The 26,537-nt window shown below is 36.1% G+C and overlaps 2 protein-coding genes across 2 annotated transcripts in view; one reads left to right on the forward strand and one right to left on the reverse strand.

Annotated features, from left to right (window-relative positions):
* LOC126269384 (uncharacterized) overlaps positions 1-4,706 on the forward strand; it is an 86,908-nt gene extending 82,202 nt beyond the window's left edge. Inside the window, exon 8 of the mRNA XM_049973990.1 lies at positions 142-4,706. Coding sequence (XP_049829947.1) covers positions 142-299 — 158 coding nt within the window. The 3' untranslated portion in view covers positions 300-4,706. The remainder of the gene's footprint in view (positions 1-141) is intronic.
* The window catches only part of LOC126269400 (homeobox protein SIX5-like), a 157,577-nt gene continuing 133,681 nt past the window's right edge, over positions 2,642-26,537 (reverse strand). The window contains exon 4 of the mRNA XM_049973991.1: positions 2,642-10,116. Coding sequence (XP_049829948.1) covers positions 9,927-10,116 — 190 coding nt within the window. The 3' untranslated portion in view covers positions 2,642-9,926. The remainder of the gene's footprint in view (positions 10,117-26,537) is intronic.

Genomic DNA, 26,537 nt, shown 5'->3' on the forward strand with positions numbered 1-26,537 from the left:
TTCACATCAGCTACATATCACCCATTAGATGGACTTTAAAAAGTGTATATATATGCAACTATGTAGAAAGTGGCAGATTATAAATTACTACTGTGTTCAGAAATGGTCACAAATGAATTTTTGGTTTCACTCTTTTTACAGAATATGAATGCTCACCTGGAGGTATAACATTTCGAGATGAGACTGCACCAATTGCTGTTGGAAGTACTCTGGCAATCGTTGTTCTCCTTACAGTAACTGGATATGGTATTTATCGCTATTTTAAAATCAAAAAAGTTCAGTATGATACTATGGAGTAAATGTACTTAGTTAAAAATTTATTCCTATCTGTGTTAAGTTGTAATTACTTTTAGTTTATTGTAAATTTGTGACTATTTTCAACTTTGGTGGTTTTGTTTCCTACTTTGAAATGCCTGTTTGCAGTCTTTGATAAAAATGTCTATCAATGACATATTTTTTAAGGAGTACAAGGTGTTACTGCTTTGTGTTAGAAGTGCAGCTCTTTAGACACCAATACAGCACAAGCTTTTTTTCGAAAAAAAGTCAGTATTTCTCTTGAAAATAAATACAACCTGACAAGTGACAACAAACAAAAAAAGTGTAACCTGATACCTAGTTCATGTTGCAGCCATGTCTGCTCAAGCAAGTAATCAGCCACTCACAGATTTATTTAGATGCTTTTCATTGCTTCTTCTCTTTCACTGCTTGATTAATTATGTGGCTTGCTAATTATTCACTTAATGAACTTGAATTCTTTATTTGACTGTAAACTCAACAGAAGAAGACTGTATCAGTAATGGGAACCTTAGACATGATAAAAATATAAAACTGTTTGCTATCCAGACTCTTCATATTGGTAGTAACACAAAAACTTTTGATAACTTTCTTAGATCTTTATTTGTCAATAGTTTTACAGTGAGCCATTCTTTTCACCATAGAGATTTGTATGTAATGTAATGGAATTTCTGAGACTAAGCAATTTGATATACATTCTTCGCTCACATTGTCAGAAAATACAAACACCATTTTTGTGTGTAATAGATATTAGCTCTAGGATGTAAACAGCAGTCCCATATTATAATAGACTATCATTTCCAAGTTTCTTCTAAAAATAAGTACAGCCACCATGTGCTCATTTTTAATTCAGAGCCATTGGAACACTTGTGCGTTAAAAAGCAATAGATGATCTAAAAGCTAAAGTTATTTAACCCCAAAAACATTTAAATCAAGCCCTTCTTCATTTTTTCATTTGCATTCAACAGTAGGCACCGTATTTGTCATTTAAGAAAGTTCTTTCTCTACCAACAGATGAAAAAGCATTTCAAATATTTCTCCAACTTAAAAACTGAATGTATCCTTCACAGTCTGAAAGCACCTTGTACCCAATAACACACTCATTGATGTGAAAAACTGCAACAGTAATCAAAGTTTACAGAGTTACTTATCAATTTAAAACATTTATTGTTAATTGTGGAATTATATTGATATCTCTGCAAACCATCACAGGAATTGAGTCTGCTCAGTGCATCAATGAGTAATTTCATATTATTATATGTTATGTAACAGGAGCTTGATTGTAACAGTAAAAAAAGTATCCTTTAGAGCTTGTGTGCAGTTTATGTGTGTACATGTGTGTGTGTGTGTGTGTGTGTGTGTGTGTGTGTGTGTGTGTGTGTGAGAGAGAGAGAGAGAGAGAGAGAGAGAGAGAGAGAGAGAGAGAGAGAGAGATGTGTGTGACAGAGAAAGAGTGAGAGAGAATGAATTTATTTGTTTGTTTGTATGCATTCAGTATGCAGATTTTTCTGAATCAGAATGTGGAGTTTGTTGCACATAAATGGCATTTACGAGATACACGACTGAAATGTTAACAGAGACTGTTTTCTGATATTTGATGATTAATGTATGTTATATAGTTATATAGAGTTAAAGTAAATATATATTGTAGTTACGTGTGTGATCATAGATAGCAATAAAATTTCTCTCTGCATTTTTGTGGATTTAGTATAAACAGAGTGCATGACATGATACATTACTGAAAGCTGTGGGTCTTTCATGCCTATTTTATGCCAACATATGTATATGTGCATCTCAAATTAGAGTGCAGCATTTGTGTAGATGAAGAGCGGAAAAAAATTTGTATTAGCAGCACAAAAGTGAATCTGCACTGAGCTATAGGCTGAAAGAAGAACAGCAATAGCAGTGGAAAGAAAATTAAGGAAACTGTTTCACTACATTGTCTTCTTGAAACTACTTCACATTTTGGCATGAATGTTTATTCTCTTTGCTACTTTTAACTTTTGCACATACTTATTAGTCTTGGGTTTTTATTTATTTTTATAAACCAATTGTAAACTGCTCCTCTCTCCACTTCAGTACGACTTAAGATAGGAGTGTGTTGTTATCCAGCACAGGAAGCATTTCCTCTTACGCTTTTGCACTAACTGTCTCCTTCTAATCCTATACTCATTTTATTTTGAAGGGCAACACCTTCAGTTTCTTACTTGATGCATTTATTACCCTACAAATAATCTGCCACAACAAGAAATGCACCTACCTTTAAACTTACAGTTTCAATTGTTGTTACTATAATGCCAGAGAGACAAAGTAAATTTTTTTATCTATTAGAAGTTATAGAAGACCACAGTGGAGTCAATGAGTCATTAGTCCTGCCATTATTTAAGCTTCACATTCCCCCTATATTGACTAATTGTGTTTTGAGTCCTCCATATAACCTAACTGAACCTTAATGACTTACTTTTTAGTGACAAAAATGAGAAATGGAATGGTGTACATAATTTCTGTTATCTTTTATGGCAACAACCAGCCAGAAAAGTAACTGAAACCTACACAAGTGTCATGAAATCCATCAGTGCAATGCATGTATATTGCTCATTACAAAGGGAAACAACGTTCGCTATGCATAACTATTTTGATTTTCCCAAGTGTGTTATTTCAAATTTTAACACAAAACCCATATCATAAGAAAATTAATAAGATGAAACCGTTTTTTTTTTTTGTGTAAAGTAAATTAATCCAGAATTTGTTGTTTATGCAGAAAACTTGATATAGTTACATTATGAAACTAAAAGAAAAGTGTTGTGACCATGAGTTACTTCATATTAGTCACAGAATTTGACTCTAAGACCTTCAAGCAACCAGTAAAATAACTGCTTTATGTTAATCATTGTAAAGTATCAGATTCCAAGCTGTTGCTTTGGAATGAAGGAAAACTCAAAATAAAAGTATTCTCTGTTTTTACTGCCCTTATTAAAAATATGCAAGGCATTTAAAATGTAAGGATAGTATTCAAAGAGATCAATGAATTTCATTGTTGCTAAAAAAAAAAGTGCACAGAAGGCTGACACAGTACTTTTCATTTAGTAATGATAGTGATATACAGATGAAAATAAATTGTGCTGATTTATTTTGAGAAATTATTTATTGCAAAATTTTTAAGTAGTGATCCTTACAAATCAATGTTATCCTTCTGAAATCAACTAAAACATGTTGACAAGGACAGATTGCTGCTCACCATAAAGATGCTGCATTAAGTTGCAGACACACATGATTAAAACACTCTTATGAATAATCTTTTGACCAAAGCCTTCTTCAGAAAAGAAAAATGCACACACATTCACACCAGCAAGCACACTTCATACACACACATGGCCACTTATCTCTGGCTGCTCCAGCCAGAATCAAATTCTGACCAAAGCAGCCAGAGATAGTAGTTGCTCCAGCCAGAATCAAATATGAATGTGTGTGCATTATACTTTTCTGAAGAAGGTGTTGGCCAAAAGCTTATTTACAACAGTCTTTTCATCATGTCTGTCTGCAGCTCAACATACCATCTTTATGGTGAGTAGCAAGTTATCCTTTTCATCATAATGTTGTTAATATTCCAACATGGGCTTTCCATTGTTCAAAAACAAGTTGAATTCCATTCTTTTGCCAGTGTGAGTAGGCCATGATCAGATGCTTCTCTTAACTTGAGCCTGTGATGTCAATAGAATTGTTGTTATTGTTAATAAAGAGTAAGACATTGAGCTGTAGAACTCTCCATAAAGCAGACAAAAAATTATGTGTGTGTTATTTACGTATGCAAAACCTGTAAAAACCTCCTGTTATTTCTCTGTAAAATATTCATTGTTATTCTGATTATTTACCATTGGTTTTAATTATCATGTAAGATTTAGACTTAGAGCAAAGAAATAAACAAACTACTGAGAACCTAACTGAGGCCTCGCGTAAATGATGGTAGTAACTGACCAATTAAAGAGGCTTTCTCTCTACAGATGCAACATATCAACAGCAAAAGTTCAATGAGAGAGCATATGTTGTATAACTATTTGGAGCAACAAAACAACTAAATTTCATATTTGAGTTATATATGACACTCATGGGAGGTAAGACAAATGTCTGTCAATAGTCAGATATTTCTAAACCTGTCTTTTGTTGTCCATGTGCTTTTTATAGAAAAGACTGCTGACCAGTTCTTATTTGTTTATGTTGTAGTACACTTGACTAGATTTCTGTAAGCTTGTTATGGAGAAAAACAATTTTTACAGCCATCTTCAATTTGGTGTGATCATGTTATTATTCCTGGTGTTTGTCTGATTATTTTGTCTCTGTGAAGCTAAAGTCTTCCACAATTGTAAATTGCAATATATTATGATAAATAAATTGTTACATGTGTGCAAAATTTATTTTCAAACTTTTATATTATGATTACCTAGGAGATGTAGCAGCGTGTTTCAGTAGGAATACTGAATACTTCAGGAGGTGGTGCTATAGACTATTTTGAATAAAATATTGCTTATAATGTGTCCAATTTTTATTGATTGCAGAAATACAAGTGTGTCACTCAAACAAATACTCACAGTATGTGGTAAGCAAAGGCAGATGATTAGATTCAAAGTAGATTTACATAAACCCCTGCATTTACAGAGGAGCATTCTTGAAAATGTGTATCCACAAAGGGATGTGGATTTTTGTCAGATCACTGGTTGTGATGTATTGGACACTATCATAAATGAATGTGGCTTCATCAGTTAACAGCAGTAATGGGATTACTGGTGATTTGCCACTAGCCAATGAAAAAATTCCAGTCATCTACTTGTGTCTCTTTGTGGAAGATGTAGAATCCATTGTAGATGATAAGGATAGAGGTCCTTTGTAAATAGTGTTGGTCATATTCTTGTACATGGAGCACTTATATGAGTAGAAACTCAGCATGTGCTTGTTAAAGAACAATGCTCTGCCAACTGAATACTGTCTTTTTCTCCATCTACACTCTATTCATTTGCATGTTCAGATGAAATGTGACTGCTGGGCACTGCACCAGTCTCACTCTGCAGTTAGAAAATTAATGTTCATGTTCTCTACAAGCAACCTTGCAGTTTCCATTACAAAACCCATACACAACTACCATAATGACATACTCAGAATTTGTAAACAGGAGTGTCATGCTTAAATGATACAATTGAATTGATAGATGAATCACAATCACATTTGAAAAGTTCTGTTTCGTAAACTCAGGCACAACTCAGAACTTGAACTTGAAAATAACGATGACTACTAATAACATCATAGTAACTGCAGTACCAACACATCACACGAAAGCTTATGACTGTAACCAGTTGTATTTCTGTAAACAATAAAAATTGGACACTTGTTATATCGAATGTTTTATTCAAATTGGCTATACTACCATCTCCTAAAATTCACTATTCCTCCTGAAACATGCTATGATCACTTTGCCCAACAAAGCCTTAGAGATGAGTTAAAATATTTCTGGTGGACACAAGAGTTTATCAGAAGCTGGATCATTGATATTGTTAAAAAACTTTCTTTGTGTGTGTGTCGCTGAAAAACCATTCTTGTATAGTCACAGACTTTTATTTCATGTATGACCATTGTTTTGGTCATGGATTATTTAACAAACCAATTTATGTGGTATTGTTTCTGCATAATGATGTAGGTGGTGACATTATGGTTGCAGGGAAGCTTCAGAAACTGAATGTGTCATTGGCTTAAATCACAGAAACAGAAATCCAATAGAAGTAACACAATAATATATTTATTTTAAACAATATGTACAGTACTGCAGAATGATATACCAGGTAACTACATAATTTTAGTAATATAGTAAACATGTCATGCTTAAAGCCATTTACAACAGAAATAGGAAGGAACATAAAGACTTTAAGAAAACCAAGTTTGTGACTTTTAAACATAAAAACAATATCAGTTACATACAGTTTCTTTTTCCATTTAAGAAGACCTGACAACAAAGCAACACACAGTCTGAGAACTCAACCTGTACTACTTGCAATATGTTCCACAGATGAAAAACTTATATTTCAACATTACTGATACGTCATTTATTGCATAGCATATATAAAGAAAGTCACTTATCCACAGTAATTCATCATCGATGTCCATGGCAAATTCTGCTGTTATCTGCAGTACTTCCACAGTCACAAGGTGCCACTGTATGATGATCTGGCAGCACATTCTCTCTCTCTCTCTCTCTCTCTCTCTCTCTCTCTCTCTCTCTCTCTCTCTCTCTCTCCATTTGTTACACACACACACACACACACACACACACACACACACACACACACTGTATTTCATAGCACAAATGAAAATGTGCAGATGTCAAACCATCACAAATATCTAGTGAAATCCATTTCATTTTATAAGCTACAGACAACAACTGAAATGTCATAATGAAGGATGACTCGGTAGATATCATCTTGACCAACAACAATGTGAAATGGTAATTAGTTTAAAGAATACTTCTGAATCCAAAACAAATGAGGAAGCATATTTGGAGGAATATCATGACTATGATTTTCAATGTCTTATGTTTCTTCTGATGAATCACATTGATATTTCGTTAACTATTACCCTCTCAAGATGGAATGGCTGCATGCAAGTTGATTTCCATACTTGAGGAAAATGTGCCAGAGCTTATTTTGCTGTAGGTATTTGACTTTCGTTTAAAATTTTATGAACTTGTCTTCTACCCTTTAACTGTCTATCTGAATTCCAAATATCAGTTATTTACATGTATGTAATAAATCCTTTGTTTCATTGTAGCTGTTCTACTAATCTAATTAAAACTATTTAAAAGTAATAATAGCAACATTTTCCTGCGTTATATATTTCTGCAATATTTTTGTAATACAAGGAATTGCCCAGAATGTTGCCCATCGCAGTTTTTAACCAAACTGTGATCTGGCTATGAAGCTTTGTTTCTGTGTGATGTATGTTTACTTTTCAATTAATTTCTCAATTTGAATTTTTTTTTCATGTAAAGACATGCCTAGTCATTTCACAATTATTGAAAGTATAATAATACTGCAGTATTATATGTAATTCATAATTCTGCGGTAACAGTCCCTTTCTAGTTATAGTACTGACAGTGTTCAACCTGTCTTCACAGGTGAATGTTAGACAGGAGATGAACCATATACCAACATCTGGTAGGAAAAAGAGACAGTGAAATGACAAACAGTCATAATTACTTTAAAAAAATTAATCTTGGAGTACCTCACAGACAACTGTGAGCAGTAGGCACCATAAACAAAAAATTGAATTGAGGGTGATTTCCAATTTTCTAGTTTTGCAAAGCCAGGAATTTTGCAGACATTAGTTTCACTAAGAAAGCATGAAAGATCACTAGAGTTAAAGATGTGGAGAGGCTGTAATCATGAGGGTATTTTTTATGTATGTTACTGAAAAACAAATACAGGAAGTAAAGATTGATATATCTTTCAAAGTAAGAAGAAATAGAAGATTTAAAGTAATAACAAGTCATGACTGACCATCTGCAGAGATTTACCTCCCGAAGTGTTTACCTGCCCAAGTGTTTGTGGTGCTAAAAGCAATAACATATGACTTTCTGATACTAAGAAATGTTACTGCCTTTTGCCAAGATCCATGCTTTGCCCTAATGAGCAAAGTTAATGTGTGTTCTTCAGATGGAACATTTAGTGCACTTGTTACAAGTGTGACTTTCCTTATATGAGGCAAACTACTTGGATGGTACAATAAATATCAGTGTATCACAGAGCTTTCACATTACTGCAAAACTCACATTGGAAAAACCCAGAAATATAGGAAAATATACCTTCCAACAATTGAAATTGATTTCACAATTAAAACAACAAATTACTCAGGCTACACAGGTTCCATTAAACTTCAGAGATTGAGTTTTAAGAGTCTATTTGAACCACTCAAATCACTTATCTGATGAATAAAATTCCTCATCATTTGATAACAGGAAATAAAATAAATGTAATGTGTTTGTTGTCTGAAACTATGAGAAGGTTCACAACCTACATCTGTTTTCCGAGGTATCTATAATATAAGCCACAGGTACAAGTAGAACACTGATGTACAGTGCTTTGGTACCACACAACTCTCACACATTAATGTCAGTTCAGTATGCTATAAAGAAGAGAAACGCTTAATATTAATAGTTATTGGCACAAATACTAATTTCAATCAATTTGATAGATGATTCTTGATACTATGATACAATAGTAATGTTTATTACTTGCTAGGAATCAATCATGATTAAATGTTATGTGACACAGTGAATTGCTTTCTTTGATATTCCAAGTTATTGTAGTGAAATCTGAATCAGTGAACTTGATAATATGTCAGTAGAAGGGACTGTTTAAATTGAAAAACTAGAGGAATCATAGAAGAACAGATAAAATATACAAAAATAATATTTTTATGAGAGAAATTAATTAAAGGTCTGCAGCAGTTAAAAATCAAAAGAGCTGACTGTATAAGAAAGCTTAGAGACGAAGGCAAAATACTACATGTTCTTATTTAAAGACTAGTCACTGTAAGATCTCCTTTGGAAGCAGTCTGAGCATCTTTCACTTCTCTCAAATACTGTATATCTTCTGTTCTACTTCAGTTTCACTTTTCTTTTTACCTTTCGTGTTGTTCACATTTTACTCTATGTTTTAGTAACTCTTATTATGTATCTTTCCCCTTCAATGCCATTTAGTTTCTCTTCGAAAGCTTCATTGAGTCACTACTCCCACTCTATAATCATACCTTCACTTGCTACACACTTTCTTTCTCGTTCGGTAGCTGCATCGGCCACTCCATTTCCTGCTTCTTCATTTGTAATTCAATGTAATTCTCCCAATTATCTCAGCTGATTGGACAATCCTTCACATTTCCAGTTATTTGTCTCCTATTGCATGTACAAATGTAATTCTACAGATTAAAATGAAATTGAAATCAAGTTAAGACATAGACAATAATTTAACAAATTTCATTAGTAAATGAAACATGTCAGTGCAGGTAAACTGTGTTGTTTGTTGAAAGCCAAATTCAGTATCTCTGGCCTTAATTTTCTCCAGTTTTCTGCTAGATTATTATCTGAATTGTACCCAAGCTCCAAACAGCAATTATAATTGTTCAAAACATGGGAGTGTATATATTTTCTTTACAATTTGTACATTAATTACTTTCTTTGAATTTGTATATAATGTTGCAGATGTTCCATAAAATAATTTTTCCCCTTGCTGCAATTTTCTTGAAGTATTTCTAAGTTACATTCATATTTATAATACCATCTAATACTTGAACCTTTGTACATCATTACTTCGATAGATGAAATTCCCTTTCCTTTGACTTAGTCAGTCCATACAGCTGGAGCTTTCAATTCAATTTATGAAGTTATATTTTTTTCTCACCAGCCCTTAATGGATTCAGGGGGTAGTATAGCTACTGTGGTGAGTACAAATCGGTAATATTTTTAACAAATTTTGTAACACTTTTTGGAGAGATTACAATAGAAGGTTTAAATACAAATATTACTCTAGTTTTTTTTTTTTATGGACAGAGATTAATAAGATATCTGTGAAGCTGCTCAAATGAGCATTGTCATCTCATTGAGGTGACAGAACAGCATCGTATCCAGCGCTGTAAGCAGCCTGAATATACGCATCAGGTTCACTCTTCACTCCACCAGTTCCTGGAACCCCATGAGTGGCATAGCACAGGGTTGGAGTAGTACTGCCCCACAAAAGGCTGACATCTGCAGCTGTTCCATTGCTCCCTGTGCTACTCGTGCTGCCACTGGAAGAAAATAACAGTAACATCATGTTTCAAAGATGAAAAATCAACAAATCTGGCATGAAATATTATGTTTCTTGTCTCTGAGTCAAAACTGATACCAATTAAATTGGCTTGAAACACAAATAAACTACTCTTATCCTCAGATGAATGGCTGGAGGTGCATTGTGTTCTGTTTCTCTTTGTTATGTGACTCTGCAATATTTATATATTCCTGTTTGTGTGCTCTGACCAAAGAAGTTGAATTGTGAACATTTGTTAAATGGATTATTCTTGTGGTATGAATTTTACATCTTATTCAAAAACATATCTAATTCTGTAAGTAGTTTCAACAAAGAGAAATTCACTGACATCAATCGCCTATATGCAACATTAACAAGCTTGAAGTAAAGGTTTTATTTAACAGAACAATCACTACCAAGTGTATACCAAGGATCTGAGCTAGAGTAGAGGGTGGTACATCAATGGTTTCACAGTGAATGGTGAAATAATTTTAAGATTCGCAACAAATGTTTTCGGATGCAATTACAACTAGTCAGCATTCATTTCACGTAGCATCTTTCATTCAAGTGATACATATTTCAGTGTATTTGAGCAGGATGTGAATACACTTTGTGAAAACAATTTTTTGTGGGGGGCAGGAAAGGGGGGGAGGGAGGGGGGAGGGTCCAGTTAGACCATTACCCATCAGATATCGGTATACCAGCCAAAGTTGATTCCTGCCCACATAATCAGTCAGCCCCTCAATACTGAGATTTTACAATTATAAATGTGACTGTTCACATATAACACTCTTTGAAAATTAAAAAAAAATGATTAAAAGCCTTTAACCTTGATCACTACTTGATTTGGAACAAACACAGCTCTATTATTTACACGTCTGAAACTTTGATTTGCTCTATGTCTTCAGCCGCTTTGGTATCAAGGCAATAAAGTGATACAACATGTTGACTTATGTGCATAGAAGCCATCTTTGTGAAGACAACTGAGAACAGTTTAGGTTGATGTACTACTGGTACCTTATATGAGGGCAATTTGGAAAGTAAGGTCCGATGGGGTGCAAAATGGAAACCACAGTGAAAATCCAATGAAGCTTTGCACCAATGCATTGGGCACTACCTCTAGTATGCCTGTCAATTGCATCACGTCACTTTTTTCTGTTCTGGGCATACAGTGAGCACATAAAGATGCTTAAAACAATAGTGTCTCCCATAAAGTATGAGGGCCTGGTGTGAGATTAGCCTGATGTCGTGCAGCCCACATAACATAACTGTAATGCACTTCCTTCTGCACAAAAACTCTCGGCTGCACTCTACAGGGACAATGAAGATGTTCCTGCAGCATTTTTGATGGGAAGTGTTTGATCACTCACAATAGAGTCCATAATTGACTCTCCCTGAGTTTCGTCTCTGCTCACATGAATGGCTGGTTGTGAAGACTATGTTCTGGCACAGACAACTAACGGTAGACCAGCATAGAATTGGCAGTAAGCACATGTGGCTGCCTTCTATGACGAGGGTATTGGAAAGTTGGTACAATGCTATGACAAATGTCTAAATAAGAGCAGTGACTATGTAGAGAAGTAGCTGGAAGGTGGAGCTAACTGTTGCAAATAAAACATTTTTTATTTTCACAGTATTTTCCATTTTGCAACCAGTCAGACCTTATTTTCTGAATAGGCCCCATATTTCCATAAACCAGATTCACTGGCGATCAGCTACTTTTCAGTATCTATTGCAATGGCCTATTTTCAATAGATTGTCATCCTCTCTGGTAGTTGCTCATAGATGACCTTGCAATAATAATCTCTGTAGAACTCAGAATTACAATTTGGAGGACTCTAATGATATATGATGTATGATTGAGCAGTAGTAAACAAATTTGTCAGCTACTGAACCAACATAGATTACTCATGTTTGTATCGTATACTGAACACAAGAAATTAAGTAACCGAGAGGAAGTGTCAACCATTAGACATGAAGAATAAATCTGCATTAGAAACTGGCACTCCTGTATATTTCACACCATTACCCAAACATTAACACATTGATAATTAATTGGGTACATAACATATTATGTCAAAATGAAACACACTTCATGAGCAGCAATTATGAGGATTACAAAATGAACAAAATTATCAAGATTTTCAGCAAGAATTATCCATGCAGAAGTGACGAATGCAATGTTAGTCACGTGGGTACTTAGATTGTCAGCAAAAAATGCTGAAGGTGTGATGAAATGACAAGAAAAGAAAATATCTAATTAAACACGATGGCTGTTAAAAAGGACATGTGAGATCAAGTAAATAACAGCAGTAATATAGTAACATGATAAAAAGTCCTAAATTACACACACTATTCAGGAATGCCTTAGACTGGATATTAGAAGATACAATCAAAACCTAGTTAAAGAAATAGTTGAAAACAACAGTAATAGTATGTAGAAAAAACTTAAACTTATGTTCAATAAATTGTGAGACAGATTTGTTGGCCTGTGTTTACCTTCAAGACAAAAAGGCATATTACTGTCAATTCATTTGATTTGGTTTTTTATTTGGTCCTGTTGATTACATATTGTACAAATTGTTTACTAGTAATACAGGACAAGTCAAGGGATATAACACAAAATCATGTGAGCATTTTATATCATACAAATACTGATTTTCTATGAATTGTGGATAACATTACAAGCTGCATTTTACTGGTATAAGTTCAAGTGGATGCTTAAAATAGCAGAATGAATGGAAGTACATATTTTTATCCTAGTGCCATAAATAAATAATCAAATTTACATCATGTCATTATGATTTAAACTAAAATACAAAATTTTTATCTTCATCACATAAGTAAATTCAAGTGAATACTTAATAGACTAGAATGAATGGTAGTGCACATTTTAACCTATGACATAAATAAATTTACATTTTAACACTATAATTTATGTTAGGAGTACACAATTTTGTCTTCATGACATAAGTAGAGATTTCCTTTCCTCTACTTTTATTCAGAAGGATGCCTTATTAGTCTAGGAATTCATTCACTTTGATAAGTTTATCCTTTGAGGAACACTTTTAGTTTCCTTTTCAGTATCTGCATGTTATTAATTTTCTTTTTTATACTGATGGGAAGCTTGTTATATATTTTTATTCTTGACTCAGTTACTCCCCTATGGACGTCTGTGAGAGTTGCAGAACCTTGGTGGAAATTTTTCCCCGTCTTGTGACATGTTTGTGAATGTCACAGTTCTTCTGTAATAATTCCTTGTTTCTGGCTACAAACATCATCAGTGAGTATATACTGTATATTGAACTATTACAGTAAATATGCTTACAGTCTTAAAGAGACCTATGCAGGATGTTTTGTTAGAGATCCCACATATGAACCTCACTGCTCGTTTTTGTAGTTTGCAGACTCTTTCAGTTCCTGTAGCATTTCTCCAGAAGATAATATTATAAGATAAAACAGAATGGAAATATGCAAAATATGACAAAAGCACTATATCTCTGTTAACAAGATGAGAAATAGCTCTCAGGGCAAAAGACACTGTGCTAAATTTATTGACCAACTGATCAATTTGCTCTGACCATCTTACCCTGGCTGTCTTTCTGGATGCCTAGGAATTTTTATATGTGTGGTTTCATAAGTTTTCTGGTTGTTGATCTCCATTTCAGGAACTTTGAGTTGTTTGTTTATTCTGAAACTGCATAATGTTAGTTTTTGAAAAATTTAGATTTAGGCTATATTTGTGTACTTGATAGTCACTGTCAGGGATGTATCCTGCATTGCAGAGCTGGGACCCTTGATCAGAATACTCGTATCATCTGCAAACGTGACTATTTTTGCTCGAGCTCTGGGTACTCTGTATTTTACATTTCCCTAGTCTTGTTTATTGTTACACCTGCCTCCATTAAGATATTCCTTTGATCTTGTTGAGTGGAATAAGATTCTAGCCACATCAAAGGTCTGTCTTTGATGCCATAGTGTGGGAAACTTTTTTAGCAATGTGTCAACAGTCATGCAAAAAAGGAAAAAGAAGCACACTACTTAACTTCCAAAACTAACAGTTTATTTCCCAGGGATGAGAGACTAACATGAGTGGAAGTGTACAAGTGAAAATGGGGTGAGGGATAGCAGATATCAAGTCACTTGCGTGGAAAAATGTTCTTGAACCAGTTCTGCTTCAGTGTATCATCAATGAAACTGTAAGGGCACCATCTTGCTACACTTTACTCTAAAGCATGTTTTTACTGGTTGCTAGTTTTTAATCATCTTCAGATCAGATCATTTTAAACAAGGCTATTACAAAATGAAATTTTTTACTTGAAGCAAGGAACTCACTGGGCTGACTGCATCATTCAATGAAGTGTGGGGAAGACCATGAAACAAAGTGCCGTGTTAAAACAATCATTCTTTTGGTAAGTCGTGTTCAAATGCCTATGCTCCTGGATTCCAGCTGGATATTTTATTTTAATCTGACACGTGTGATGGGTACAAGGGAAAGGTCTACTTCACTGTTTCATTTGTTGCGAAACATCTGACAAAATTTGAAAATTTACATTAGAAACAAAAATAACTGCCACTATCCATGACAAACTTACCTTTTCATAGAAAGGGGCAAAGTATGCAGCCATAAATAATATTTTACCAGACTACTTATGAGTTAATGACACTGGCAGATAATAAAAGTCTTGAAACAAACCAAAATAATTTGTACTTGACGGATCTTACTCCACAGATTAATTTCTGAGTAGATAGTACGCATTTGGTTGTTGTTCTTGTCTTCAGCCTAAAGACTGGTTGATGCAGCTCTCTATGCCAGTCTATTCTGTGATAGCCTCTTCATTCAGCATAACTACTGTAACCATATCCATCTGGACCTATTTATAACATATTTCTACCTCTTACACTTCCTTCATCATCACAATTCTTTGATGCCTCAGGACGTGTTCTAAGAATTAGTCCCTTCTTTTAGTCAGGTTCTGCAATACCTTTCTTCTTCCCAGTTCAGTACAGCACCTCCTCATTAGTTATTTGATTTATCTACTAAATCTTCAAAATTATTCTGTAGAATCACATTTCAAAAGCTTCCATTCTCCTCTTGTCTGAATCATTTATTGTCCACCTTTCACTTCAAACAAATACCTTCAGAAAATACTTCATACCATTTAAATTTATATTTGATATTATTAAATTTATCTTTTTCAGAAATATTTTTCTTGATATTTCATTTTATATCCTTATAGTTCAGCCATCTTCAGCTGATTTATTTGACTACATTCCACACTTTTGTTGAAGCTATTATGTAAGTAGGAACATATGATGTTTTTTGATTAGTACTTCACTCCATCAGCTTATTTTAGTATCACACCAAGGAATGTGCACTAGAGATAACTATAAGCAGTCTCTGCCATTGTGTACAGTTTTTGCTGTTCGTAGACATGAGACTGGGTTCTAAACATTTAAGTGCCATTTAATACACACATCAAAAAAAGGTTTCATCATGTTAGTTCCAAGACTTCGGGAACGTGTGCAGAAAACTGGAATAGAGATTAACATAAACATCATTTCTGTCATTTTTATTGCTCATGAAAACCACAGATTGCATGTTGTAGCACCAACAGTGAGACCTTAAGAGGTGGTGGTCCAGTTGCTGTACACAATGATACCTCTAATACCCAGTAGCACGTCGTCTTGCATTGATACATGCCTGTATTTGTCTTGGCATACTATCCACAAGGTCATCAAGGCACTGTTGGTCCAGATTGTCCCACTCCTCAACAGTGATCCAGGGTCGATCCCTCAGAGAGGTTGGTGGGTCACATTGTCCATAAAAAGCCCTTTTAAATCTATCCCAGGCTTGTTCGATAGGGTTCAAGTCTGAAGAACATGCTGGCCACTCTAGTTGACGATTTTGTTATCATGAAGGAAGTAATTCACAAGATGTGCATGATGGGGGCACAAATTGTCATCCATAAAGACAAATGCCTCATCAATATGCTGCCGATATGACTGCACTATCAGTCAGAGGATGGCATTCACGTATCGTATAACCTTTACAGCGCCTTTCATGACCAACAGCAGCGTATGTCGACCCCGCATAATGCCATCCCAAAACAACAGCGAACCTCCACCTTGCAGCAGGGAACCTACATCTTTCTGCACTTGCTGGACAGTGCGTCTAAGGCGTTGAATCTGACCATCATCTGTTGGGATTTTAATATTGAAATGGGAGACTCAAAGCCACAAGACTCTAGAACATTATTAAATGTTTTAAAGTTTTTAAAGCTGCATTGCACAAACACATCTAATTGCATGCCTAGACAATATTATGGTTAATTTACATAGAGAGTAATATATGACTGGCCTGAATGATGCAGTTTTTGCATATCATGATCCTTTGCTTTTAACAATTTATCACATGCATCCACCTTGTTATAATGAATATAATATGGCATGGGTGAAACATCAGAGAGAGGAGTACATTACATTGTTTATTGACAAGTTAAAAAGCACAAATTTGGGCTCTACATATGGGTGTCAAACAGGAAAAGCTGGAGATGAAAATGGTTTTGAAGACCTCTTTTAAAAAACAAGGAGACATGGTATTCGTGTTCCCCATTACTAAAAGTTAATTCCCCAGGTAGACCTAAATGTAACTACACAAAAATCAGCTGGTATATAAATGAATTGGCAGTAATTAGAGAAAACATGCTTGTACTGTGTTGAATGCACAAAAATGAGGATAATCAAGGGGAGGAGGAGAGGAGTATGGTCTACAATGAATACCTTAAGAATAAAAAGCATTACAAAGCCAATCTCAGACAGGCCAAAAAATAGCACATGAAAGGTACATAGAAGGTGCTCTAAATAAGTGCAGGCGAGGATGAGAAGTAATTATACAAGATAATTCTTCCAGCCAGGTATCTCAGACTCTGATCCATGAGATCTGAATGACTGTGTTGTCACATCAGTCAGAGAAGTAGGAGATAAAATTAAGACCTGAGATACTTCTGCAAGGGATCTATTTGGTCCCCAGCTGCCATAAAGACCTTTATTTCGATGGGATAAAATCACACCTGATGAGGTCTGTATAACTGTTTCCAAATGGTCAAATTCTAAAAGTATGGACTGCTACTGAATTTCCATTTATGTTGTTAAATGAGTGGTTCACTTGATAAGTGAGCCACTAAGTTTTATTTTTAATAAAGGTCTAGAGTATGGAGTTTTTCCAGATTCACTCAAAATCTCAAAAGTTATTCCCATATGCAAAAAGTGTGATAAATTACTCCCCCGGAGCTATCAACGGTTTCTACTGTGCCAATATTCTCAAAAATATTTGAATCACTCAAGTACATCCAATTAGATAATTACTTTAAAAAACATGCTCTTTTATTCAATAATCAGTATGGATTTTGCCCAGTTAAAAATAGCACTGCAGCTGTTTTAGAAACTGTTGACCAAAGTTTAACTGCTTTCAAAAATAAGAAGATGGTGTCACTTGTATAATGTGATTTAAGTAGAGCTTTTGACTGGATTCCTTTCAACATATTACTAACAAAATTGGAATATTATGGCCTACAGAAATCTACACTGGCAGTACTCTCTTCCTACTTCACCAACAGAAGACAGTTAGTCTCAATTAGAAATAGACATTTCCCCTTAGTAGAAATTGGCATGGGTGTACCACAGCACTCGGTCCTTGGCCCCTTCTTTTTCATTGTAGCTATCAATGACCTGCCCCATTGTGTATCACAGTCTGTAATCTACTATGCTGATGATAAAACTTTACTTTCTTTGTATCATGACATCCCAAGCCTTAACATGATCTTGCAAGAAACTCTTGACACTGCATTTAACTGGTATGCAGTCAATAAATTTGTCTGTAATCCAGACAAAACTCAAAAGCTTATGTTAGGATTGACTAAGAAGATAGAAAATAAATGTGTGAAACTTTTAAGAATACATATTGATGCCAAACTCATTTAGGTGGAACATATCAATCAAGTCTAGAAAGATCTCATAAGTGTCCTGCTCATATAGAAACAGAGAGAGATGGTCAGCAATAATTATCTCCGTATGGCATATTTTGAGCTCTTTCAGTCACACATCTCATAAGGGGACATTCTCCTCATATAGCAACATGTAAAAGTCCAAAAAAGTTGTCCACATATTATGCAAGGCTGGTCCTAAAGAGCACTTTTATCCTCTTTTTACTAGGCTTAAGCTACTAACAGTTGTAAACCTATACATCTATGAGTCTGTACTCTTTATCAAGAACAGCATAAGGAATGTGTTTTAAGGGAAACAACATACAAACATGACATCAGAAACAAGGCAAACATTGACATTCCAAGGCACAGGATAGCTATAACTGGAAACTCCCATAAAGTAAATGCCCTCAAAATTTTTGACAAGCTGGCTTTCACTGCTTGACCCCTTCCATTCAAACAATTGGAAACAAAATTGTATGACTAGCTGACATAAAACCCATAATACAATATAAAAGAGCTCTATGAAATGGATAAGATTGACATTAATATTTAAAATTGTAGCTGTATATCAGATAATTCTACATCTACATTTATACTCCGCAAGCCACCCAACGGTGTGTGGCGGAGGGCACTTTACGTGTCATTGTCATTACCTCTCTTTTCTGTTCCAGTCACGTATGGTTCGCGGGAAGAACGACTGTCTGAAAACCTCCGTGCTCACTCGAATCTCTCTAATTTTACATTTGTGATCTCCTCGGGAGGTATAAGTAGGGGGAAGCAATATATTAGATACCTCATCCAGAAACGCACCCTCTCGAAACCTGGCAAGCAAGCTGCACTGTGATGCAGAGCACCTCTCTTGCAGAGTCTGCCACTTGAGTTTGTTAAATATCTCCGTAACGCTATCACGGTTACCAAATAACCCTGTGACGAAACACGCCGCTCTTCTTTGGATCTTCTCGTCAACCCGATCTGGTACGGATCCCACACTGATGAGCAATACTCGAGTATAGGTCGAACGAGTGTTTTGTAAGCCACCTCCTTTGTTGATGGACTACATTTTCTAAGTACTCTCCCAATGAATCTCAACCTGGTACCCACCTTACCAACAATTAATTTTATTTGGTCATTTCACTTCAAATCGTTCCGCACGCATACTCCCAGATATTTTACAGAAGTAACTGCTACCAGTGTTTGTTCTGCTATCATATAATCATACCATAAAGGATCCTTCTTTCTATGTATTCGCAATACATTACATTTATCTATGTTAAGGGTCAGTTGCCACTCCCTGCACCAAGTGCCTATCCGCTGCAGATCTTCCTGCATTTTGCTACAATTTTCTAATGCTGCAACTTCTCTGTAAACTACAGCATCATCCGCGAAAAGCCGCATGGAACTTCCGACACTATCTACTAGGTCATTTATATATATTGTGAAAAGCAATGGTCCCATAACACTCACCTGTGGCACGCCAGAGGTTACCTTAACGTCTGTAGACATCTCTCCATTGGTAACAACATGCTGTGTTCTGTTTGCTAAAAACTCTTCAATCCAGCCACAAAGCTGGTTTGATATCCGTAGGCTCTTACTTTGTTTATCAGGCGACAGTGTGGAACTGTATCGAATGCCTTCCGGAAGTCAAGGAAAATAGCATCTACCTGGAAGCCTGTATCTAATATTTTCTGGGTCTCATGAACAAATAAAGCGAGTTGGATCTCACACGACTGCTGTTTCCGGAATCCTTGTTGATTCCTACAGAGTAGATTCTGGGTTTCCAAAAACGACAAGATACGCGAACAAAAAACATGTTCTAAAAATCTACAACAGATCGACGTCAGAGATATAGGTCTATAGTTTTGCACATCTGCGCGACAACTCTTTTTGAAGACTGAGACTACCTGTGCTCTTTTCCAATCATTTGGAACCTTCCGTTCCTCTAGAGACTTGCGGTACACGGCTGTTAGAAAGGAGGCAAGTTCTTTTGCGTACTCTGTGTAGAATCGAATTGGTATCCCGTCAGGTCCAGTGAACTGTCCTCTGTTGAGTGATTCCAGTTGCTTTTCTATTGCTTGGACACTTATTTCGATGTCAGCCATTTTTTGCTTGTGCTAGGATTTAGAGAAGAAACTGCAGTGCAGTCTTCCTCTGTGAAACAGCTTTGGAAAAAGGTGTTTAGTATTTCAGATTCACGAGTGTCATCCTCTGTTTCAATGCCATCATCATCCAGGAGTGCCTGAATATGCTTGTTTCGAGCCACTTACTGATTTAACGCAAGACCAGAACTTCCTAGGATTTTCTGTCAAGTCGGAACATAGAATTTTACTTTCGAATTCACTGAACGCTTCACGCATAGCCCTCCTTACGCTAACTTTGAAATTGTTTAGCTTCTGTTTGTCTGAGAGGTTTTGGCTGCATTTAAACTTGCAGTGAAGCTCTCTTTCCTTTCGCAGTAGTTTCCTAACTTTGTTGTTGAACCACGATGGGTTTTTCCCGTCCCTGACTGTTTTACTCGACACGTACCTGTCTAAAATGCATTTTACGATTGCCTTGACTTTTTCCATAAACACTCAACATTGTCAGTGTCGGAACAGAAATTTTCGTTTTGATCTGTTAGGTAGTCTGAAATCTGCCTTCTATTACTCTTGCTAAGCAAATAAACCTTCCTCCCTTTTTTTTATATTCATATTAACTTCCATATTCAGGGATGCTGCAATGGCCTTATGATCACTGATTCCCTGTTCTGCACTTACAGAGTTGAAAAGTTCGGGTCTGTTTGTTATCAGTAGGTCCAAGATGTTATCTCCATGAGTCGGTTCTCTGTTTAATTGCTAGAGATAATTTTTGGATAGTGCACTCAGTATAATGTCACTCGATGCTCTGTCCCTACCACCCGTCCTAAATGTCTGAATGTCCCAGTCTATATCTGGTAAATTGAAATCTCCACTTAAGACTATAACATGCTGAGAAAATTTCGGTAAAAGGAGCCAACTATGTTGAGTGTAACCTCCACCCATAATAATTCACAGGAACTATCCACTTCTACTTCACTACAGGATAAACTACTACGAACAGCGACAAACATGCCACCACCGGTTACATGCAATCTACCCTTTCTAATCACCGTCTGTGCCTTTGTAAAAATTTCAGCAGAATTTATCTCTGGCTTCAGCCAGCTTTCTGTACCTGTAACGATTTCAGCTTCGGTGCTTTCTATCAGCGCTTGAAGTTCCGGTACTTTACCAATGCAGCTTCGACAGTTTACAGTTACAATATCGATTGCTGCTTGGTCCCCGCATGTCCTGACTTTGCCCCGCACCCTTTGATGCTGTTGCCCTTTCTGTACTTGCCAGAGGCCATCTAACCTAAAAATCCGCTCAGTCCACACCACACAACCCCTGCTACCAGTGTAGCCGCTTGCTGCATGTAGTGGACTCCTGACCTATCCAGCGGAACCCGAAACCCCACCATCCTATGGCGCAAGTCGAGGAATCTGCAGCCCACATGGTCGCAGAACCGTCTCAGCCTCTGATTCAGGATCTCCACTCGGCTCTGTACCAAAGGTCTGCAGTCAGTCCTGTCGATGATGCTGCAAATTGTGAGCTATGCTTTCATCCCGCTAGCGAGACTGGCAATCTTCACCAAATCAGATAGCCGCCGGAAGCGAGAGAGGATTTGCTCCGATTCATAGTGACACACATCATTGGTGCCCAAATGAGCGACCACCTGCAGATGGGTGCACCCTGTACCCTTCATGGCATCCAGAAGGACCCTTTCCACATCTGGAATGACTCCCCCCGGTATGCACATCGAGTGCACATTGGTTTTCTTCCCCTCTCTTGCTGCCATATCCCTAAGGGGCCCCATTACGCACCTGACGTTGGAGCTCCCAACTACCAGTAAGCCCACCCTCTGCGACCGCCCGGATCTTGCAGACTGAGGGGCAACCTCTGGGACAGGACAAGCAGCCATGTCCAGCTGAAGATCAGTTAATCTGTACATGAATTGAAAAGGTTAATTGTAATAATGTAAGTGCATCTGTAACCTGATTGTTATTAAGATATTACCTGATATTATTAAGAAAGCCTATTCTTCTGTATGTGGTCAGTGGCAATGAATGATTCAGATTCAGATTTTACTCCCCATGTTTTATCCCTGCTTCCCTCAGAAATCAAAAGAGTGTATTCTAGACAACACTGTCAAAAGCTTTCTGTAAATCTACAAAGGCTACAAAAGTACTTTTGCCTTTCTTCAAGATATCTTCTAAGATAAGTTGCATGTTTCTATAGTTTTCTAGAACCCAAACTGATCTTACCCGAGGTCAGAGACTACAAGTTTTTTTATTCTTCTGTAAATAATTCATATCAATATTTTTGCAACTGTAAATTTTTAAACTGATAGTTTGGCTACATTCACATGTGTCAGCTACTTCTTTCTTTAGAATTGGAATTATTGCATTCTTCTTGAAATCTGATGATATTTCGCTTTTCTCATATATCTTGTACACCACGTGGAATAGTTTTGTCATAGTTATCTCTCCCAAGGATATCAATAATTCTGAGGGAATTTCATCTGTTTCAGGAGCCTTATATCCACTTATATGCTTAGATGTTTCAGTGCTCTGCAAAAATCTTCTTACAGTATCATATTTTACCTTTCTATAATTCTGGCCTTGAAGTTCATTCCCTTGCATAGACCTCATGTATATTTCCTTTCACTTTTCCACCTTCTCATTTTTGCTTGGCACTGGGTTATCATCTGAGCTCTTAAATTTCCTGTAGGTGACTTCTACCTTTTCCTCTTGTCACATAGGTTTCTATTACTGTGAAAATGCCCCCTATAAATCACTGCTTTTTGGCTGTTTTGCACTTTCTGTCAATCTAATTTTTTTGACTCCTCTATTTCCTTTTGCCTGCTTTATTTGGTGCATTTTAAGATTTTCTTCTTTTGTCACTTAATGTGTTATCTTGGGAGTTCTACTGGGTCTTGTATTTTTGCCTATTTGATCCTCTGCTACCTCCGCCATTTCATCTCTTGATATCATATTCCTTTCCCCTGTTTCATTCAATTGTTGTCTAATTCTCCCTTTGAAACTCTCAATAACCTCTGGTTCTTTCTATCTATCTAGGCTCCATGTCCTTAATTTCCTACATTTCTGCCATTTCTTTAGTTTTAATCTGCAATTCAGAACCAACAAACTATGATGGGAGCCCACACCTGCCCCTGGAAATGTTTTGCAGTTTAAAATAGGGTTTCAAAACCTTTGTCCCACAATTATATAATCTATCTGAAACAGTCCAGTTTCTCCAGGTCTGTTCCAGGTATACAATTTTCTTCTCTAATTTTTAAACCAAGTGTTAACAATGATTAAATTATGTTCTGTGAAAAAGTCTATCAGGCAACTATCCCTTTCATTTCTCTCCATAGTCATGGTTCTTCTAGCATTATTCCTTCTTTTCCTTTTCCTGCATTGAATTCCAGTCGTCCCACTATAGTTAAATGTTTGTCTCTCTTGACTACCTGAATAACTTCTTTTACCTTGCCATATGTTCTTCCAGTTTCTTCATCACCTCCAGAGCTCGTTTTCATACATATAATTGCACTACTGTGGTATGTGCTGGCTTTGTATCTAACTTGGAAACAATAATTCATTCTCTTTATTGTTTGTAGTAACTTATCCACATTCCTATTTTCTTATTCATTATTAAGAGTTCTCCTATTTGCTTCTATTTGACTGTGTAGTTATTATCTTGTACAATTTTCACTGTATCTAACTTCACCTTATCCATGTGCCTTTTTAAATTAAAAAATTAACTCCAGAAAATTGAAGCTGATTCTTACTACAACATGGTCATGTACCTAGGATCATATGTTCTATTGAAATTTAAAGGTGTCACAATCATAAAAATCTTGTCAATTCTGGGATCACCACTCACTCTGTTACATTATTACTCTATTACACACTGATAATCATTAAATGAGATCATATTAAACAGGAGTATTATAAGAAACCAGTTACAAAGTTAAATACATTTTGAAACTGAACATTTTGGAAAGTAACACAAATTTCTATTTTCAAGATGGACAAAATTGTGAAGACATTAGCAAAATTCAGTTAGTTTGCAAATATCCCATACTTCATTGCAGAAGACAGTCTTCTGTTTCAGTGTACAAAATGTTGCATGACTTATTAAGTATAGTTTTACTGTCCAGACATTATATACCTAGTTTTAAAAATATATAGAATTTTACTTTCTGCAATATTTTGCAACTGGAATACTAAAAATATATTCCAAATAAGTTTAATGTATTATATAGCACATAAATATGAAGAACTTGAAACATTTACAAATGCTGTACAAAACACAACCTCATATCTACTGATGATAAAAACTGTAGAAAATGGTGGAAACTGCTTAGGGTAATCATGAATGTGCATTCCTTCATGTGCTTCTAAAAGCAGTCACTAGGCTGAAGCACAGACAAAAAAAAAAAAAAAAAAAAAAAAAAAAAAAAAAAAAAAAAAAAAAAAAAAAAAAAAAAAAAAAACACGAGTTCCTAAGCACACTGTCCTCTACAGACAATAGTCCCTGATACCAACAAACTGCTGACTAATGTTAAAAAGTCAGATCAGTCAAATATCCACACTGTTGCTCCTGCAACAACTGAAAATTCTGCTTCCCTCTTCAGGTGCCACAGGTTAGCTTGGCTTCTCCACAGATACCCCTGTGTTGTGGTTGCATCAGTGGTGTGGCTGTCACTATTGTTAAGGCAAGGAAAGCACCTCATATTGGCTGAGACCATTGCTCAGAGAGGTGGTTGGGTGAAATTTTTCAAGTTTTGCTGTAGTCCATGACCAAACCAAAAACTTAATCATGTAAATGATGAGGAAATAGCCATGTTTTCACTGAGAAAAAAATGTCGTATTTGTGAAACTATTGAAGCATTTCACCATCATAATGGATTGTGACGACTATGATTCACAGAACATGCAAAAGAACTAAGCTGTCCAAATAACAAACCATACAATGCTAGAGTAAATCTGATCATGTGTTGCGATGGGTAGATCACTCATGGCTCTTGGCAACCTCAGCCATTTTTATACTGCGCATTAACAGCGCGACAATCAGAGCACAAGGCTGTAGAGGCTGTGACTGTATGCGAATTTTGAAATGAAAACTACATAGCTAAAGTGTGATTGAGAAAACGTTGCTGGCTGTTAATACATTTGAATATCTTGAAGTTTCATTTAACGTGACTTAGTAATAAGATATCTAATACATAAATAGAACCTACTTCCAAGAGTGTAACAACACCAGTGTATGTATGTGTGCTGCAGCTTCTGACCAATTATCGCATTTGTGTTTGTTTACATAAGGCTTATTCTTATGATGAACGGGTTATAGTATCAAACATAGGCCTTAATTTGCGGGAGAAATTTCTGAGAATGTACGTTTGGAGCACTGCATTATACGGTAATGAAATGTGAATTGTGGAACACCAGAACAGAAGAGAATCAAAGCATCTGAGATGTGGTGTTACAGACAAATGTTGAAAATTAGGTGGACTGATAAGGTAAGGAATGAGGACGTTCTGCACAGAATTGGAGACGAAAGGAATATGTGGAAATCACTGACAAGGAGAAGGGGCAGGATGATAGGACATATGTTAACACATCAGGGAATGACTTTTGTGGTATTAGAGGGAGCTGCAGAGGGCAAAAACTGCAGAGGAAGACAGAGATTGGAATACGTCCAGCAAATAATTGAGGACGTAGGTTGCAAGTGCAATTCCAAGATGAACAGGTTGGCACAGGAGAGTAATTCGTGGAGGGCCACATCAAACTAGTCATAAGGCTGATGACTAAAAAAGAGAAAGAGTTGTCTTTCACAATATGTTTCATATCTTTGGGTACTGGCTGATCCATGGGAGCTATAACACTTCCTTGAGAAAGGCCATTTTGCTGCTTCTTCCAGTGACTTTTTGTCCCTGCAAGAGCTATGTAGATTTGTCGGTTCTGCAACAAGGATTCTTTAATTTTTGCTAAATGACAGTCCCTAGTAATATCCCTGATTTTGAACATCAGTTTTCGGTAGTACCATAGGTTGCACATAGATCAACCAGTCAAACCCGTTATTAATTTGTTTTCATATACTTCCCCTTCATGTTCTGTGAGTGCCAAGACGTGGCTAGTACAAGATTTCCTTGGCCTGTTGCCAGCTTGCTGTGGGATTAATTTTGAATCAATGGTGTTATTGGTTCCATTAAGGATCAGCCTTTCATACACTTTGAAGAGTAGCACAAAATGGATATGGGCTGATTTGCTTGGTGAGTAAGGCTCTTCTTGTATTTTAATGACTGCTATTACCTTGGCCTTCCACCATAGTTTAGGGATTTTAAACGGCTTTCGACAGTGGCTGAATAGGCTTAACAC

This window comes from Schistocerca gregaria, chromosome 1, assembly GCF_023897955.1.
Source record: "Schistocerca gregaria isolate iqSchGreg1 chromosome 1, iqSchGreg1.2, whole genome shotgun sequence".
NCBI lineage: Eukaryota > Metazoa > Arthropoda > Insecta > Orthoptera > Acrididae > Schistocerca > Schistocerca gregaria.